This window comes from Aquarana catesbeiana, linkage group LG03 (assembly GCF_042186555.1).
Source record: "Aquarana catesbeiana isolate 2022-GZ linkage group LG03, ASM4218655v1, whole genome shotgun sequence".
In the NCBI taxonomy this organism is placed as follows: domain Eukaryota; kingdom Metazoa; phylum Chordata; class Amphibia; order Anura; family Ranidae; genus Aquarana; species Aquarana catesbeiana.
In genome coordinates, this window is record NC_133326.1 from 721,738,840 (window position 1) to 721,759,257 (window position 20,418).

Sequence of the window (20,418 nt, forward strand, 5' to 3'; positions counted from 1 at the left end):
TTACTTGTTCCTGGTAGTGCAGATAGGATACGGGGTTCTCAGTAGATTTTTGGTAAATAACATAAGTGTTATACATGGCCAAACTGAAAAAATAAATGGACACTTTTTTATACCAGTGACGGGATTTTCTTGTGGGAAGGTAGGGTTCAATCATCTGATCGTTGAATTCCACTCCCCCATAAACAAATTGTAATCATAAATACAAGCAGGTTTCTGGACTGGGCCATTTCTTCTTGGGACTTCCAAGTAGGTGTCATTATGGATTGTCGTCAGCATGTGGACGTTTCGTGTGTCCCTCCACTTGACAGCTAATAGCTCCTGGTTCCGCAAAGCCACTGTATCCCCTCGGCGTAGCCTTTCATTGACCAGTTTTTGCGGAAAGCCTTTTCTATTCGTTCTTACAGTACCACATGCTGGGGTGTCTCTCCGGTGAAGATTGCGGAAGAGGGGCAAACTTGTATAAAAGTTATCCACATAAAGGTGGTACCCCTTTCCAAGGAGTGGATAAACAAGCTCCCAGACAACTTTGCCGCTGGCTCCAATATATTCTGGACATTCAGGGGGATGCAGTTGGGTGTCCTTCCCTTCGTACACCCGGAAGGAGTAAATGTACCCCGTGGCTCGGTCGCAAAGTTTGTACATTTTTACCCCATATCGGGCCCTTTTGCTGGGGATAAATTGTTTGATGCCGAGCCTGCCGGAGAATTTTACAAGGGACTCATCCACGGAAATATTCTGTTCGGGGTATATAATTGGGGAAATTTTTCAGCGAAATAATTTAGGAGTGGCCGAAGTTTGAATAATTTGTCAAATGCTGGGTCATTTTGGGTAGGGCACTGGGTGTTGTCATTGTAGTGGAGGAAGCGCAAAATCATAAGGTATCTTAATCTTGGCATTATCGAAGAGAAGAGTGGCATGTGGTGGATGGGGTTAGTTGACCAATATGAGTACATTTAGTTTTTTTTGTGAGACCCATTGTAAAAGTTAGGCCTAAGAAAATTTTTAATTTCTCTATGGTAAGCTCTCTCCACTCAAAGGGACGGGCATAACTAGAGCCAGGGTTGCTTACTATGTACTGCTGTGCATAGAGGTTGCACTGGGCCACAATGGACGATAGTAAGTCGTCGGTGAAAATCAAATAAAAAAAAGTCAAGCATGACAAAATCATCTGTGTTCACCTGGACACCTGTCTGGGCGGTAAAAGGGGGGATATTTGCTGCTCCGGAATGAGGGGGAAGCCACAGGGGGTTTTTAAGGGCATAGGGAAGGGTGGCATGGCCTCTATCCTTTTGTGGCTGAGAGAACACCCTACTGGTACCTGGCCTTTGTTGCTGTGGCACTGCGCTTGAGGTGGACGGCACTGCGCTTGAGGTGGACGGCACTGCGCTTGAGGTGGACGGCACAGCTCTTGAGGTGGACGGCACAGCTCTTGAGGTGGACGGCACTGCGCTCGAGGTGGTAGTAGGCTGCTGCTCCACGCCAGAACGCCTTCTTTTCACGGGCACACGTTCCTCTTTCAAATCTGTATCAGACTCGCTGCTTGTCACGGGTTCATAGGCTGAATCCGAATCGAACAGAGACTCAGAGAGCTCCCTGCTGCTCTCATCGGTCATGCTGAGATGCTGGTAGGCCTCCTTGGCCGTAAATAATTGTTTTGCCATACTGGTGGCTGGTGAGGTTGATGTGGCGCAGATGAGCACTGATGGGCACAGGTGGCACTGATGTGGCACTGTAGTGGGACTGGTGTGGCTCTGGTTGCACTGTAGTGGGACTGGTGTGGCTCTGGTTGCACTGTAGTGGGACTGATGTGGCTCTGGTTGCACTGTTGTGGCACAGAGGTGGCACTGGTGGGCTCAGGCGGCACTGGTGGGCTCAGGCGGCACTGGTAGGCTCAGGCAGCACTGGTGGGCACAGGCGGCACTGATGTGGCACTGCAGTGGCGCAGATGAGCACAAGTGGCACTGATGGGCACAGTTGGCACTGATGGGCACAGGTGGCACTGATGGGCACAGGTGGCACTGATGGGGCACTGGTGTGGCACTGGTGTGCACTGTAGTTGCACTGGTGTGGCTCTGGTTACACTGGTGTGGCTCTGGTGGGCTCAGGCGGCACTGGTGGGCTCAGGCGGCACTGGTGGGCTCAGGCGGCACTGATGTGGCACTGCAGTGGTGCTGATGAGCACAAGTGGCACTGATGGGCACAGGTGGCACTGATGGGCACAGGTGGCACTGATGGGCACAGGTGGCACTGATGTGGTACAGGTGTGGCACTGGTGTGCACTGTATTATCACTAGTGTGGCACAGAGGTGGCACAGGTGGTACAGGTGGCACAGGTGGCACAGATGTGGCACAGATGACACTGTTGAGCACAGATGACACTGTTGGGCACTGTTGTGGCACTGTTGGGCACTACTGTGGCACTGTTGGGCACTGCTGTGGCACTGTTGGGCACTGCTAAAGGTAGAAAAACTCACTGATTTTCACCGTAAAGCTCTCCTCTCCTCTCACGCTGCATCGGTGTGAGAAGAGGAGAGCTGTAACCTCCTGATGACCCTGCTTTCCCCTTTTTGTTTACATTTGTGATCGCTCCGTCATTGGACGGAGCGATCACATGGTAAAGGGCCGCTGTCATAGGCCCTTTACCGTGATCCGTGTTGCGCCGGGTCCATGTTCCTGTGTGCGCACCCGGGGGGGCGCGCGGGAGTGGTTCTCCGGGATCCCGTCATATGACGTGATCCCAGAGTTATCCAGCCGCCCTGCAGCAGTCATTCGGCTGTGGGCGGTTGGCAAGTGGTTAAAGAATTACTATCTCCCCACGTTCAAAAAGCATTTTCACCCTTGATTGCAGCCAGACTGGTTCTCGCACCCCAATGAAAACAAAAACCTCTTCCCTTATTAGAAGAAGTGCTCCAGACTCTTAAAAAAACGATTCTTAACCACTTCAGCTTTGGCTGCTCAATGACCAGGCCATTTTTTGCAATACGGCACTGCGCCGCTTTAACTGACAATTGCGCGGTCGTGCGACGCTGCACCCAAACAAAATTGACGTCCTTTTTTTCCCACAAATAGAGCTTTCTTTTGGTGGTATTTGATCATCTCTGCGGTTTTTATTTTTTGCGCTATAAACAAAAAACCTGACAATAAAAAAAAACACTATTTTGTACCTTTTGCTATAATAAATGTCCCCAATTTTTTTTTTTTTAAAAAAGCTAATTTTTTTCTCAGTTTAGGCAGATATGTATTCTTCTACATACTTTTGGTAATTAAAATTGCAATAAGTGTACATTGATTGGTTTGCGCAAAAATTATAGCGTCTACAAAATAGGGGATAGATTTATGGCATTTTTATTATTTTTTTTTTATACTAGTAATGGCGGCGATCTGCAATTTTTAGCGAGACTGCAGATTTATGGCGGACAGATCTGACACTTTTGACAATTATACAGCGATCAGTGCTATAAAAATGCACTGATTACTGTATAAATGTCACTGGCAGGGAAGGGGTTAACACTAGGGGGCGATCAAGAGGTTAACTGTGTTCCCTCGTGTGTGTGTGTTCCAACTGTAGGGGCATGGGACTGACTATAGATGACAGATCGTGGTTCCCAGCTATTAGGAACTCACGGTCTGCCTCTCCTCTCCTCGCAGAACAGGGATGTGTGTGTGTGTGTTTACACACACACACACACACACACACACACACACACACATCCCTGTTCTGCCTGCGATCTCGCGTGGCCGGTGGTCATAACCCCCGCAGCGCATCGCAACGATCCCGCGAGCCGTCGTAGCTGTACGTCGGCTCCTTTAAGCAGGATAGCAGGCGCGCGTGGCCAATGCGCTGCGGGGGTTATGACCTCCGGCCACGCGCGCCTGCTATCCTGCTTAACCACTTCCCACCCGCCCTATAGCGGATTGACATCCGGGAAGTGGTTGTGTTATCCTGACTGGACGTCATATGACGTCCAGCAGGATAACATGCCGCAGCGCGCCCCCAGGGGCGCGCATCGCGGCGATCGGTGGAGCGGTGTGTCAGTCTGACACACCGCTACACTGATCTTGGTAAAAAGCCTCCAGCGGAGGCTCTTTACCACGTGATCAGCCGTGTCCAATCACGGCTGATCACGCTGTCAATAGGAAGAGCCGTTGATCGGCTCTTCCTCACTCGCGTCTGACAGACGCAAGTAGAGGAGAGCCGATCGGCGGCTCTCCTGGCAGGGGGGGTCTGCGCTGATTGTTTATCAGCGCAGCCCCCCCTCAGATCACCCCACTGGACTACCAGGGATGCCACTAGGACCACCAGGGAAGGGGCAATGTGGATGGCCAGGTATGTACCCCATGGCCATCCACATGTGCCCAATCTGTGCCAATCAGTGCCCACAAATGGGCACTGATTGGCACTATTATGTCCATGATATGCCCAGATCTGCCCAGCAATGCTCTATCAGTGCCACCTGTCATTGCCCATCTGTGCCACCTGTCATTGCCCATCTGTGCCACCTGTCATTGCCCATCAGTGCCACCTGTAAGTGCCCATCTGTGCCCATCAGTGCCCACTTATCAGTGCCCATCAGTGTCACACATCAGTGCCACACATATGTACCCATCAGTACCACCCATATATACCAATCAATGCCACCTACGAGTGCCCATCAGTGCCGCCTATGTGTGCCCATCGGTGCCACCTATGAGTGCCCATCAGTGCCGCATACCAGTGCCACCTATCAGTGCCCATCAGTGCCACCTATCAGTGCCCATCAGTGCCGCCTATCAGTGCCCATCATCAGTGCCCGTTAGTGCCACCTCATCAGTGCCACCTCATTGGTGCCACCTCATCGGTGCCCATCAGTGCCGCCGTATCAGTGCCCATCTGTGCCGCCGTATCAGTGCCCATTATTGAAGGAGAAAGCGTACTTATTTACAAAAAAATTTAACAGAAACAAAGAAAAACTTGTTTTTTTTCGAAATTTTCGGTCTTTTTTTATTTGTTGCGCAAAAAATAAAAACCGCAGAGGTGATCAAATACCACCAAAAGAAAGCTCTATTTGTGGGAACAAAATGATAAAAAATTTGTTTGGGTACAGTGTAGCATGACCGCGCAATTGTCATTCAAATTGCAACAGCGCTGAAAGGTGAAAATTGGGCTGGGCGGGAAGGTGTCTAAGTGCCTGGTATTGAAGTGGTTAAAGGAGCCGACTTACAGCTACGATGGCTCGCGGGATCGTGCCATCACAATGACGGCAGCTGGTCGGCAAGTGGTTAATGGAACTTGCATTTGCCAAAGCAAATCTAAGACTTCATACCTTTCTGACAAACTGGGATCCTTGGATTAAAGACTGCAGGAGCTTCTTTTATTATTAAAAGTGGATGTAAACCCTCTCCTATACCCAGTGAAGTGAACAGCCTCAGATGATACACAGGAATGAAAAAAAATCTCCCTACATAAGTTTTACAACTATATATGTTGTCTCCAGCTTACTATATTCTTTAGAAAGTGAACATCGTGTTAGAGATTTTTTTTCCCTGTTCAGCACTGGGTATGGATTCTTGGCATATACTGTGTGACAGCTGATTGGAGGAAAGGCACACACTCCCACTCCACATAGGCAGAGGAAGGAAGAAATGTGCAGAGCTGTGCTGTGAATAGACCAGCTTTCTGCTAATCTATTTATTGCACCCACCCCAACACAAATCTGAGGCTGGTTTTACCTCGCTGTCGGAGAACTTGTCAGAAGTTATCATGCTGATAACAGAGGACCGAAACAGCAGAAAGACATGGGACTCAGGGCTTTGGAGAGAGATAAGAAAACACTACAAATATATGTGCTTAGGTCAAATTTCATAAATCAGGTTCACATCCACTTTAAACTCTTCACTACCGCACCACTGGGTCCTACCTTCCCTCCTTTCATTCACAAGTCTTCCTTGCGCACCCTCCACCTACTCCCAGTCTTATGTCTCCTGAATCAAAACCATACAAATATCTTTCCATATCTTGCCAGCTTCATTTGACCCCTGTAATCCATCATAACTCCACATATATTGTACCAAAGTTTTCTTCCCATCTTAGGCATCTAATAAGACATCGAACAATGCTGCCCTATATTTTACTTGCTAATCCCAGGCCCTTTATTTATTTTTATTTTCAAAGCCAGTTTTCTAGTAAATGTCCTCCATTCTACTATGTGACTACCCTAAGGTGACATCCCACTTCCCTCCACATCCCTTATATCCCCTCCCACATTCCTATATTGACTTTGAATATGCATAGTTTACCCATGCTATACTTACACCGATTGTGAAATGTAGCAACGTTTATGTACTAATTGTAGCTTTTGTTACTTTGTTATTTTTTACTTGAAAATCAAAAGGAAAAAAAAAAAAAAAAAAAGAAGAAGAAGTGCTAGTTACACACATGGAGAGAAAACAAAATTAAACAAAAATGTGCCCATGCTAGTGCATTGGCTAGGTCTTGTGACCTGGTAACAAAAATTGCCCTGATCAGCCCTAGCCCAAGAAAAAGCAACAAATAACGTGGCCATGTGCTCATTCTCACAATGGGTTTCCCAGGTGATAATTAGAGCACCCCTGGAGTGATCAAATCCCAGGGGGCACTGACAACTTGGGCTCTCTGCCTTCCCAGCCCATGAACAGACCAGGTAGCACCATTCAAATCAGGAGGCACTGGGTCCCTCAAGTTCATCCCCATAGAATTTTTCTTGTGCCCCACCTTACCTAGGGAGCACCCCTGTTTCTGTTCCTACAGGACAAACCTTTAGAGTCCCCATCATACCAGAAATAATATACAGCCAGCAAAACCAACCAAAAGCAGAGTGACAGCAGAGCATCCCTACTGGACAGTGGACACTGCCAGCAACAGATACTACACTTGATCTTAGCCAAAAGGCCAAGACAAAAGGTGGGATGTGGACTGGCTTGTTTACTATATGAAACAAACTGGCAACCAGCAGTCTCATTAGTTGCTAGAATGCTGGCAGCCATCTGCAGATGTGTGGCCCACTCAATGGGAGCCTGGGACCATGGTAAATGCTTTCAGAATGGAAAGTGGGAGAATCTTGGGGAACATCCATTCCCTGGTCTCCTCTGTGATGAATGAGCCCAGAAGCAGCAAGCATTTTTTCAATTACAGATTCAGAACCATAATTCCATGGATGCTGTGACTGATTAGCTGCTGTCAGGGTGATAACCGTAGGATGGGTAATTCTGCCAGTATTCCTCATGGTGGCGCCCTTCTACCTATTTAAGCCTGCTGCTGGTGCATGCTGGTTGCTGGATTATCATCAGCTTCCTGTGTTCCTTGTTCCTGTGTTCCTTGTTCCTGTTGTGATATCTGCTTCCTGTTACTACTCGGCTTGCCTGACTGCTCCAGTATTCCGCCTGCATTGACCCCGGCTTGGACCTGACCATTTTTCGGCTCTGCATCTGTACCTTGATCGTCCTCCTGTGTTTGACCCCCGGCTCGGCTACCTTCTCTGTTCCTGATTATCCTGCTGTACCTCACCTTGGACTGATTCCTGTGCTGAATGACCATTCGCCTGGCTCTGACTCCGCTCCTGGTTGCTCCACGGCTCCATACCTGGAATCCCTCCTTGCACGGTTGCCCTTCAACCTTACCAGCGCACCCCAGTAGCTCCCTGCTATCTGCTACTCAGCAACAGCGCTCTGGCAACCCGTGCACCTTTGGACACCGTGCTCCCTGTCTCACTCCCAGGGTTACGCTGCACTTAGCCGCAAGGGGCTCCCCCTCTGCAATTCGGCCTTACATCCAGGACTCTGACATTATAATCCAGCCATGACTGAGGCCGGCGGAGGTGCGTCCCCAATAGAGACTTTATGCCAACAGGCCGCTACTCTTACACGAGTGGTCCAAGTTCTTCAGGAAAGATACCTTCAATTAGAAGGAAAACTCCAACATTTTATGCTACCATCTGCCTTTTTGGATCCTGGTTCTTCCTCCACCAATCTCCCTGCTACGGCCTCTTCAGTACTGACTTTGCCCCCAGAACCGCGGGTACCTACCCCTGAACGTTTCTCTGGAGACCGGCAGAAATTCAGATCCTTCAAGAATGCCTGCCTGTTATATCTGGCTCTGCAACCCCGTACCTTTTCCACTGAGACTGTCAAAGTTGGCTTTCTTATCTCCCTGCTGACCAATGAACCCCAGGCATGGGCCCACAGGTTATGGGAACAGAAGGACCCAGCTACTAGTTCAGTGGAAACATTCTTTACGGCCTTGTCACAATTGTATGAAGACCCCCAGCGTACAGCCACCTCTGAGGCCACTCTGCATTCTCTTCAACAGAAACAGCGCCCGGTGGAAGACTATACTGTGGACTTCCGCCGGTGGTCTGCCGATACAGACTAGAATGAGGCTGCGTTGAAATACCAGTTTCGCCTGGGGCTTTCTGAATCCCTTAAGGACGAGTTGGCCAGGGTCGGCATCCCTGCTACCCTCGAGGGGCTCATTCAACTATCCATCCAGTTGGATAGATGCCTTCGGGAGCGCCAGGCTGAACGTTCTCAGACTCCCAAGGTGCTGGTACGAGAGATCAGCGCTATGCCCGTTGGTTTGGTGCGATCAGCACTGACTCCTGAGGAAAAACAGGGTCGGCGTCAAGCCAATCTCTGTCTCTATTGTGGCCGAAAGGGACATTTCCTGAGCAACTGCCCCATAAGGCCCAGCAAGGTACCCAAGAACTCTCCAGTGTACTTCCAGATGTCCGGAACTTCCACTTCTCACCTTATCCTTTCCATCACGCTACAGTTGGCCGACAAGGGGGTTCAGCTTCAGGCCATAGTTGACTCCGGGGCATACAGTTGTTTCTTGGACTTGGACTTAGCAGTAAAGCTCGGTCTGGCCCTACTTCCCAAGAACAGTAGATTGGAAGTTCTCCTGGCTGATGGCACCCTGCCTAGTTCCGGTCCCGTGACACAAGAGACCGCTCCTCTTTTGGTTACTACTCCTGATGGTCATCAGGAATTCATACGTTTCGACTTTCTAAGCTCACCTATGTTCCCCGTCATCTTGGGTACCCCATGGCTCCAAGCCCACAACCCCCAGATCAACTGGATCAGGAAAGAAATTTCATTCACTTCACCTTATTGCCTACAGCACTGTCTTGCTCCTGAAACCAGTAATGTAGCCAGTTGCCTGTCAGTTTAACCTGTATCTGTCAACAACCAGAGTATTCCACCGGCCTACCAGGAGTTTGCAGATGTCCTTGACAAGAAAAAGGCTGATGTCCTGCCACCACACCGGTCATACGATTGTCCAATTGAATTACTCCAGGAGCCGAAATCCCATTCGGTCGCATATTCTCCCTCTCGGAGATGGAACTAGGAACATTGCGACAATACCTTGATGAAAACCTGGAGAAAGGCTTCATCCGTTCCTCCTCTTCTCCTGCTGGAGCCGGAATCTTTTTTGTCGAAAAAAGGGACAAATCCCTAAGACCATGTGTGGATTACAGGGAGCTCAATAAAATCACTATAAAAAACCGTTACCCTCTTCCTCTAGTTCCGGAACTTTTCCAGAGACTCCGTACTGCCCGAATATTTACTAAGCTTGACCTTCGAGGAGCCTACAATCTTGTTCGCATCCGAGAGGGTGACGATTGAAAGACAGCATTTAGAACTCGCTTTGGACATTTCGAGTACTTAGTGATGCCATTTGGATTGTGCAACGCCTCGGCCACATTCCAACATTTCGTAAGCAATATCTTTCGAGAATTTCTGGATTACTTCGTCATCATCTACCTGGATGATATCCTGATATTTTCAACCACCCTGGAGCTGCATCGTACACATGTAAGGACAGTTCTGCACACTCTACGTAAGCACAAACTCTATGTAAAAGCAGAGAAGTGTGATTTCGAAAAGGAGTCAATACAATTCCTGGGGCTAATTATCTCCACTGGTGGTGTTGCCATGGACAGGTACAGGCAATCTTGGACTGGCCAACTCCATCGGATAAAAAGGGAGTACAAAGATTTGTGGGGTTTGCAAACTTTTATAGGAGGTTTATAAAGAACTTTTCCTCCATCATCTCACCAATCACTCAAGTTACCCGTTTACATACTCGGTTCCTGTGGTCTTCAGAAGCCCAATCAGCTTTTGATAAGCTCAAATCCCTCTTTACCTCCGCACCTATCCTGCAACATCCTGATCCGGCCCTCTCTTACATCTTAGAGGTTGACGCCTCTGAAGTTGCCACAGGGGCAGTCTTATCCCAACGTCAGGGTTCTGAGTCGTTACTCCATCCTGTGGCCTTCTCCTTGTGGAAGATGAGTCCGTCTGAAAGGAATTATGATGTGGGAGATCGAGAGCTCTTGGCTATTGAAACTGCCCTGGAGGAATGGCGGTACCTCCTTGAAGGTGCTCAGCATCCCATCATGATATTCACGGATCACAGAAACCTGGAGTATCTTCGCACTGCTAAACGATTGAGACCCCGACAAGCTCGATGGGTCTTGTTTTTTGCCAGATTCAATTTTCATATCTCCTTCCGCCCGGGGTCTAAGAACGGGAAGGCCGATGCCTTGTCCCGGGTGTTTCCTGACACTCCCGAAGAAATTACTCCTAGCACTATATTGTCTCCACAGAATTTTCTCATGATTCAAACCGACCTGAGTTCCTCACTGAAACAAGCTTCTTCCCAATGCTCTGAACCAGAAGCACTGTCTTTAAGAAACCAGGAAGGTTTTCTTTGGTATCAGAATAAAAATTTTTTTCCGCAGCAAGCCAGAGCCCAGGTCCTAAAGACTTTACATGATCACCAACTTGCTGGTCACTTCAGGGTACGAAAGACTTTGGAGCTTGTTCAATGATCTTTTTGGTGGCCCACTCTGAAGCCTGACTGCAGGGAATATGTCAGTTCCTACACCATTTGTCAACGTAACAAGGGGTCTAACATCAGATCTTGGGGTCTACTACGCCCATTGCCTGTGCCGGAGCAACCATGGAAAGAAATATCTATGGATTTCATAGTAGAGTTACCACCCTCTGAGAAATTTACAACCATCTTGGTAGTCGTTGACCGCCTGTCCAAGATGGCGCATTTCTTGCCCATGATGGGTACACCATCTGCTGCTGACACGGCGAAGATCTTCATAAAGGAGATAGTCAGACTTCACGGCCTACCGAGCAACATTGTGTCCGACAGAGGGGTGCAATTCACCTCTAAGTTCTGGAAGGAGCTCTGCAAAATGCGTTCCATTAAAGTGTGCCTATCTTCAGCTTACCATCCTCAAAGCAACGGTCAAACCGAAAGAACTAATCAAACTTTAGAACAGTACTTACGTTGCTTCTGCTCCTTCTCCCAGGACGACTGGTCCTTGCTACTCCCGTGTGCGGAGTTTGCATACAACAACTCAATCCATGCTTCCACCAGTCACCTTTCTGGGCCAACTACAGTTTCCATCCCTCATTCTTGTCTAATGTTATACCAGAGACCTCAGTCCCCGCAGTCCAGGACAGGATAAATGCCATTCAGACTAATTACCTAACTCTCCAGGCAACTATGCAGAAGGCCCAAGAGAATTATAAAAAACATTATGACAAGGGGAGGAGAGATCCCGTCTTTAAGGTTGGAGATAGAGTGTGGCTTTCCTCAACAAATCTTAAGCTTCCTTGCCCCTCCCGGAAGTTAGGACCAAGGTTTATGGTCCATTCACAATTAAGAAGGAAATTAACCCAGTGGCATTTGAATTGTCTTTACCAAGTTCCTATAAAATCCACCCAGTATTCCATGTTTCTTTATTAAAATCTGTTGTCTCCAGTCCTTTTCCAGGGAGAGAAGAAGCTCCGCCGCCTCCAATCTTGGACAATGAAACAGAATACGAAGTAGAAGCTATTCTGGACTGCCGTCGGAGAGGTTGGACTGTTCAATTTCTTGTTAAATGGAAGGTTACTCTGTAGAAGATAATTCTTGGGAACCAGCAGATAACATTCATGCCTCTAGACTGTTGCAGAGGTTTCAAGCCCAATACCCTGAAAAATGGGCCAGATTGGGCATCCGGAGGCTGCCCCTAGGGGGGGGGGCACTGTCAGGGTGATAACCGTAGGACGGGTAATTCTGCCAGTATTCCTCATGGTGGCGCCCTTCTGCCTATTTAAGCCTGCTGCTGGTGCATGCTGGTTGCTGGATTATCATCAGCTTCCTGTGTTCCTTGTTCCTGTGTTCCTTGTTCCTGTTGTGATATCTGCTTCCTGTTACTACTCGGCTTGCCTGACTGCTCCAGTATTCCACCTGCATTGACCACGGCTTGGACCTGACTATTCTTCGGCTCTGCATCTGTACCTTGATCGTCTTCCTGTGTTTGACCCCCGGCTCGGCTACCTTCTCTGTTCCTGATTATCCTGCTGTACCTCACCTTGGACTGATTCCTGTGCTGAATGACCATTGGCCTGGCTCTGACTCCGCTCCTGGTTGCTCCATGGCTCAATACCTGGAATCCCTCCTTGCACGGTTGCCCTTCAACCTTACCAGCGCACCCCAGCAGCTCCCTGCTATCTGCTACTCAGCAACAGCGCTCTGGCAACCCGTGCACCTTTGGGCACCATACTCCCTGTCTCACTCCCAGGGTTACGCTGCACTTAGCCGCAAGGGGCGCCCCCTCTGCAATTCGGCCTCATATCCAGGACAGCTGCAGTGGAGGGCAAGAGAGACAACAGGGGTCCAATAGACCCATGATGTTTCCAAAAAGAGAACCTGCCTATGCTATTACATAAGGGGCTTGTTAGCCCCCTTGTGATAGTAATAAAGTTAAACAAAAAAATAAAAAGCATGTTAAAAAATATATAATAAAATTCATAAAAATTATAGGAAATCATTAAAAGCAACCACATTACCCAAAAAATTGTGAAGATCCACAATATTCAGACTTCAGTGCAATCTGTTGATAATGCCTTTAGGTTTTTTTTTCTATCTGCATTTGCTTTTCTGAGCTGCCCAAAAGTCAAGGGATCTTTTCGGACATGATTTTCTATTTTCTCGTTGGATAAAAGTTTCCAGAAGGAAATGCTACAGAATGGTGAGTGTTTAGGAATTCAGGGTTGCTAATGAGTTGCTTCAGAAGTTACTTCCAATACATTGCAGGCATGGTCTTCTAGGAGGACGGAGATACTTTAGTCTCGTCAGTAGAAGACCATTAAGGGACACGAGCGGATGGGGCCTAAGCCCCGAGCCGGACACATCGTGGTCCCTTTAGGGGTGTCCAGAGTGGGGCAGGGCAACAAAGTCCTCCTATGCTGAACTATAGTTTAAGCTACTGTGAGTTGCTAACGGAATGCAAAACAAGTTCATTGCTAAATCTATTTTTCCTAGCTGAATCACCAGTATGCCAATATGCAGTTTACGGTTTGACTATGTGACCTCAATGTTAATTGTGCTGTTATGTTGTTTTTCTGCAAAACAATACAAACATTTAATGACAGAAGTTACTTTCAATATATGCAAAAAAGTTTAGTGGAAATAGCAGAAGACATGATTCTGTAGAGGAGGAATTAGTGGAAGGAGATCCTACAGGGTAGCGGGTGTGTCTTGAATGAATATTCGTAGAGTACAGAGAGGTGTATAATGAAAAACCTGAATATACTAATTGATATTGGTTTTCCTCTCTCTCAGATTCTGACGTGAAGCATAATTTAACAGAGCGAATCATGGGTAATTATGTACTGCTCAATGTATATTAGAAAAGTTTTGATAGCCGTTATCTAAATATTCTAATCACCTTCTGTATCCAGTCCCTATTCATGGACCCACAAAGAATGGGGGAGTTTTTCTGAAGCATGTAGAAGATTGGGAGCTTTGGTCATTGTTTCAGTGTATTGGAGATTCTCCTTAATGGATAGTGGTATATTCTTAAACTAGACTCGCCCCTGTTAGTGATAAGCCAAAGACATCTGGGTTCGGTTCTAACAGGGTCCAAAGCAGGTTTCTAAAGTATGGGAGGAGTGAAGTTTGCAGAACCATCTTGTTCTTGTTGCGTAATCCCATCCTTTGTGTCAGAAAAAGTCGGATACATTCAAATTTCCAAATAACAAAAAATGTGTCTGAATTTTGATTCAAAATGAAACCAACGAGTAGGGTGTGGGTCCTTGGGCCTACCCAGAAAGTCTTGGGAGGGGGTGGACATGGCCTTCTGGCTTGGTTTGCCCTCTCTCATGGGGTCTCCCTTCGGGAGAGTCCCACCGAGTACTTGGGTGGGTCTGTTTCGACAGACCTTCCAAAGAAAGGGGGTCCATCTGGTTTCGGCCAAATGGACCCAGTGAGGTACCTCAGTCCCCGTCTGGAGTCTAACGCCCCAGGGGATCAGGATAAGGTCCTTCCTAGGGAGGATCAGTGTAACACCCGTTGCACATTTTGTGTCACTCTTTATGTGTGTGCACTTTTTTTGGCATCGGGTGGAGTTTTTGGGTGTGTTTCACACGCCACGGGCTTTTCAAAAAAAAAAAAACATTATAGTCCCTTTTCCATCAAAATTCCCTCTTACATAAGGGTCCCCATTGGAGTCCTTCCTTACATCAGTGTGACCATCAGAGTCTCCCTTACATCGGAGTCCACCCTTATCTCACATGCTTACAGTGTGGCTGGGAGCCTAGAGGGTCTGGAGTGTGGCTGTAGCGGCAGGGGAAGCAGGTCTAGATGGAGGAAGTGTGGTCCTGCTATGAATACTAGCATTTGATTGGTTGTTAGGACACCAGCAGTCCTAGCAACTGCAGTCCAGTGCAGCTGAGAAAACCTGCGCTGGGGACCAGGATGGGTGGATGTTGGTGAGAAATGAAGACTGTAGGCATGTGAGGGACCGCGAACCCTAGCTACATAAAATCTTGCTGTGGGCCATAGTTTAGAGACCTCTTGTGTAAAAGTAGTAAGCTCTTTCCTCTTCTGTGTATTTCAGCTTATTATTCCAGCGACAATCAGAGGATTATGGAGTTGTTGGGGAACGTAACAGAAGAACTCCAGAAAATAAAAAGTAAGATTCTGCAAAATTATTTCATCCAAAATTTCTTCAAGGGCACACAAATGATCCACTGAGAGCTGCACCTATGTAATTCCAGATAAATATAAAAGCACCAACAATTTATATTATAGTTATAATTGTATGTTGTACACCACAGAAAGGGAGAGACTTCCAGCTACATTTCTGGGTTCTTAAATTAAAGAGACCATGTTACCAATTTTAAAAAAATACCGGTAAAAGCACAGAAAAATCAAGACTTTTAAAAGCTTCCTTGCATTGTTTTTCTTTTCCATAAATACTTTTACTCACTTAAAATGTGAGTTTGTACTTGCCAGAAAAATCGACTAGTACATTAACTAGCACAGCCCCCTCCCTTCTTGCACATCATAGCCCTCCCCTCTTCTGGGACTGTCCCTATACTGTCTGTGTGGGCACAACTCCATCATCCCTTCCCCCACCTCCCTTTTAACCTTTTATATAGCTGCTGGGGGAGGAGCAAAGGAGAATACTTTAGAGTGCCACTGGAATGAGTCTGCTGGGGCTGCTGACATCACGTCCAAGATGCCTACAGCACCCAGAAGCAGTCTCAGGGTTTTGGATGGCTACATAAAGGAGGATCACACAGTCTTTAAACACAGGTAAATTAACCTCTAAGCCTGGGCTTCAGGTCTCTCACCCTCAAGGAGAGGATAGAAAAAAAAGTAGAAGACCTTCCAGAACATTGCCTCCTTGTTTAATCAAAGATAGTTCCAGTCCACTGATGAAAGCAAACCTGGGGTAGGCTGGTTGAGGGCCATTCCAGAACATTGCCTCCATTTTGGTCAAAGCTAGGTTCAAGCCACTGATGAAAACTCATCTGGGGTTGGCTGGTTGAAGGACCTTCTACAATATTACCTCCATGTTTGGTCAAAGCTAGGCCATTCAAATAGCAGATCTGGATAAAATTTTGGGGGTTTTTAAACAAAATTAGATGAAGTGATGGCAAGAAAGAATGTTTTAATGTAATTATATACAATATTTAAATGACAATCTAACTGTAACTGTAAGACCAACATTACACAGGACTCTGAAGTCTCCTTTAATAAGTGAGTGGCAGTTGATGTCCTACAGGTCATCTCTGGCTGCAATGCTCCTCAGGGAATTTAAACAAAACACAGCAGGCTGCCACAGTAGTAATCCCTACATAATAAAGTGTAGCTTTATTTCAGCAGAGTTCAGTAAGGATAGTCTAAATTACTTTAAATTCTAGGAGTAAAATTATGCCACAAAGAAGGAAGGAGAAGGCCACATGTGGCTCAAAAACACAAGCTTGAGAATAAAACCCCCTAAATTTCTTCAATCTCTTATTTGAATCTCTGCATTGGAGTTCTTCACTTGTAATATGTTGCTATTGGGGGGGGGGGGGGGGGGGGGCTCCCACCAACCCTGTTCCTGGGTTTGTACACTTGATGCTCTAATTATATGGAGTTTCCACCAAACCTGCGCTGACTTACCAGCTCTAAACACCAGAAGTGCCCAATATGAGTTTCTGTGTCTGCACATCAGCTGTTCCCATCCATGTACTGAGTTCCTGGATCTGCATGCCTGTTGTGCCCAAACAGAGGAGTTCCCACCATCCAAGGCCAGGTCTGCCAGGTCTGTACTCCTGCTCTGTCCATTGTAAGGGGTTTCCACTATCCCTTATAACCTGGCGTACAGGTATCAGGTACAAAGCTCGCTGGGATAAGCAGTCTTTCAGTCACAGATGCCAAATCCAGTGAGGTAGTGACAAACAGTGCAGTGTTAATTTGTGATATATACAAGTGCTGTACAGTGTTCCAGAAAAAACAAATAAGAACTGAAATAGCCAAAAACAAAAACCTAGCTGTGTCTCGGCACTAATTATACAATATTTACAGGTCCCAACTACCAGGCCGAGCAAGCCTACAGCTTGTCAGCTTCCACATACACAGCTCAATAGCTTTTACCAACCTTTTGCTCTCCTAGACAGAAGTTGTCTGAGGTTCCCAGGCCAAGAGCACTGGTTGTCTGTTTCAGGTGAGTTTAAATTGGCCTGGGGAAGAAGACCAAGATCCAAACTGGACCATGGATCAGAAATCCCTGAATGTGTATGAAGGGAGCCTGGTAGACGTATAAACCCCGAACAGGGCTTTTCCTAGCTCTCTCTGGGACGCTCTGCTACATATCCTCCCTTTGGGATAAACCTTCTATAATACCCCCCGATTCCAAGAAAGGCCCTGACCTGCTACTTGTTTGCAGGACATGGCCACTCCTGGATGGCTTCTATTTTATTCACTTGAGGTTTAATGACTCCACGGCCAATAGTGTAGCCCAAATACCTGGCTTCCTCTAAACCAATGGCACATTTTTTTGGATTTGCCGTAAAACCTTCTTTAAAGAGGGGAACAAGGACAGCCTGGACAAGGGGCAAGTGAGACTCCTAGTCAGTGCTATGTACCACTATATCGTCCAGATAGACTGCTGCATACTGCCAGTGAGGTCATAGGGTCTTGTCCATGGCCCTCTGAAATGTTGCGGGGGCATTTTGCCACCCAAAAGGCATTTTCTTGTACTGAAATGAACCCTCCGGGAACAGAAATGCAGTCTTCTCTTTGGCACTACCAGTCAGGGATATTTACCAATATCCTTTGGTCTAGTCCAAAGTGGTCAGATAGCGGGCCTTGCCAAGTTGGTCTATAAGTTCGTCCAATCCTGGGCATTGGGCACGTGTCAAACTTTGTCACTGCATTAAGCTTTCTGAAGTCATTACAAAACCTCCAAGTGCCACCCGGTTTTGGGACTAATATGATGGGGCTAGACCAGTCACTATTGGATTCCTCAATAACATCTAACTCCAACATCCGTTTAACATCAACACTGATGTCCTTTCTTCTAGCTTCGGGAATTCGTTATTGGTTTGAGCTTTACACGGACTCCAGGTTCAGTAACAATATCATGCTGAACCATTGAAGTCGTACCAGGTAACTGAAAATTTCACTCTATTCCTTATCAGGAACTCTCTAGCTTCCTGTTTTTGGAAATAAAAAATGGCAAGGTGTCTGGAATCATGACCTCAGGGGCCAGAGGGGACTCAGTATCCCTAGGCATTACAGGGATGGACCTCGTAGTCAATGCCATCTTATCCTTCCAGGGTTTTAACAAGTTTATATGGTATATCTGTTCAGGCTTCCTTTTACCGGGTTGATACACTTTATAATTAACCTTCCCAACTCTTTCAATTACTTCAAAGGGACCCTGCCACTTAGCCAGGAACTTGCTTTCAACAGTGGGAACACCAGGACCCTGTGACCGGGTGAGAAAACACAGTGACTTGACAGGACTTCCCTGTGGCGTTACGGGGAATGCCACAGGGAAGTCCCATCATGTCCCCATGCGTCAGAGGGGGCGGGGTCACTGGGTGGCCCTGCCCCCCGTTATTTAAGAACCGTCAGAAGAGAAGAAGCGTCACACAGTGGGAGCCTCCCTCCATGCCATCATGGATGCGGAGTGGCCCGAGGAGAAGAAGGAAAGAAGACGCCGCGGAGGAGATGCTGGACGAGAACACCGAAGGAAGAATTAGAAGAACCAGAAGATGAAGGAAGATAGAAGATAGAAGAAAGAAGAAGCATTTAAATAAAGGAATTGTCAAAAACTGTCTCTTGTCATTTTTAACATTTTTTGACAGTTTTTTATTGAAATGGTAGGGGTACATTTGTACCCCCTTACCATTTCACACAGGGGGGAGGGCCGGGATCTGGGGGTCCCCTTGTTAAAGGGGGCTTCCAGATTCTGATAAGCCCCCCACTCGCAGACCCCCACAACCACCGGCCAGGGTTGTGGGGATGAGGCCCTTGTCCTCATCAACATGGGGACAAGGTGTTTTGGGGGGCTACCCCAAAGCACCCTCCCAATGTTGAGGGCATGTGGCCTGGTACGGTTCAGGAGGGGGGGCGCTCTCTTGTCCCCCCTCTTTTCCTGAGCCCTGCCAGGTTGCGTGCTCCGATAATGGTCTGGTATGGATTTTTGGGGGGACCCCATGCCATTTTTTTTTTAATTTTGGCGCGGGGTTCCCCTTAATATCCATACCAGACCTGAAGGGCCTGGTATGGAATTGAGGGGGACACCCCACATCATTTTTTAAAAAAATTTTGGCCGTGGTTCCCCCTAATATCCATACCAGACCTGAAGGGCCTGGTATGGAATTTAGGGGGACCCCCCACGTCATTTTTTTTTTAAATTTTGGTTCAGGGTTCTCCTGTGGGGAATTCCGATGCCGTTTTTATCAATGAACTTCTATGTGTATTGTCGGACCGGCAATGCATTAATAGCCGCGAGTTGTTTTAAATGACTTTTTTTCCTTTTTTTACAGGCATACTATAGACACCCCCCAGGTAGGAAATTTAAAGGGATATTACACTTTTATTGTTTCATTTTAAGCATTATTAAAATCACTGCTCCCGAAAAAACGTCCGTTTTTAAAACTTTTTTTGCATTGATCCATGTCCCCTGGGGCAGGACCCAGGTCCCCAAACACTTTTTATGACAATAACTTGCATATAAGCCTTTAAAATTAGCACTTTTGATTATTCATGTTCGTGTCCCATAGACTTTAACGGTGTTCGCGTGTTCGAACAAATTTTTTGCCTGTTCGCATGTTCTGGTGCAAACTGAACAGGGGGGTGTTCGGCTCATCCCTAGTAAGGACTTCCTTAGGGATCTCAACACGACTGAACACCTTGAACAGCTCTTTGGCAATGTTCTTAGCAAATGCAGTGCGTAAGGGAACTGCCTTGGGGGAACAGGTAGCGTAATCTATGATTACATGAATATGCTGATGACCCCGGGCAGACCTAGGGAGTGGGCCCACAAGGTCCATGGCGATCCCCTCAAAGGGCACTTCAATAATGAGTAAGGGCATTAAAGGACTTTGGAAGTGGGGCTGACATTTGACACACAGGACAGGATTGACAATAATTCTCAGAATCTTTCTGTATCCTGGGCCAGTAAAACCTGCGCAACACCCTTTCTGTGGTTTTCTCAACCCCTAAATGACCTCCTAGCAAGTGCCCATGGGCAAGTTCCAACACCACCCATCTTTATGGCTTAGGGACCACCAACTGTTCAACAATTTCATCATTCTTTTTACATACACTATACAGTAAATCCTCATTGCTGTTGAAATAAGGAAAACAGGGCCTGTCCCCTTTTCATTAATCACTACTACATTTTCCCTGGCCCTGGCAAGGGTAGGGTCTTTTCTCTGCTCAATACCAAAGTTTCCCTTGTGCACATTAAGGTCAGCAAACTCTAATGTAGCCTCAGAGTCAGCAGATGGCTGTCCACTTTCACTGGTTGTGGGGACTTCCTCAGGCTTCTCCAGTTCTCCTGCCATAACTGAGAAAGGAAGACCCAGGGAACCCTGAGAGAAGTCTCC

The 20,418-nt window shown here is 47.2% G+C and overlaps 1 protein-coding gene and 1 pseudogene across 1 annotated transcript in view; one reads left to right on the top strand and one right to left on the bottom strand.

The window, feature by feature from the left end:
* The window catches only part of LOC141134373 (asialoglycoprotein receptor 1-like), a 49,877-nt gene that overhangs the window by 18,711 nt on the left and 10,748 nt on the right, over positions 1-20,418 (top strand). Inside the window, exons 4-5 of the mRNA XM_073623941.1 lie at positions 13,646-13,684; positions 14,922-14,997. Of these exons, the coding sequence (XP_073480042.1) occupies positions 13,646-13,684; positions 14,922-14,997 (115 nt within the window). The remainder of the gene's footprint in view (positions 1-13,645; positions 13,685-14,921; positions 14,998-20,418) is intronic.
* LOC141135874 (U2 spliceosomal RNA) lies at positions 6,776-6,919 on the bottom strand (annotated as a pseudogene).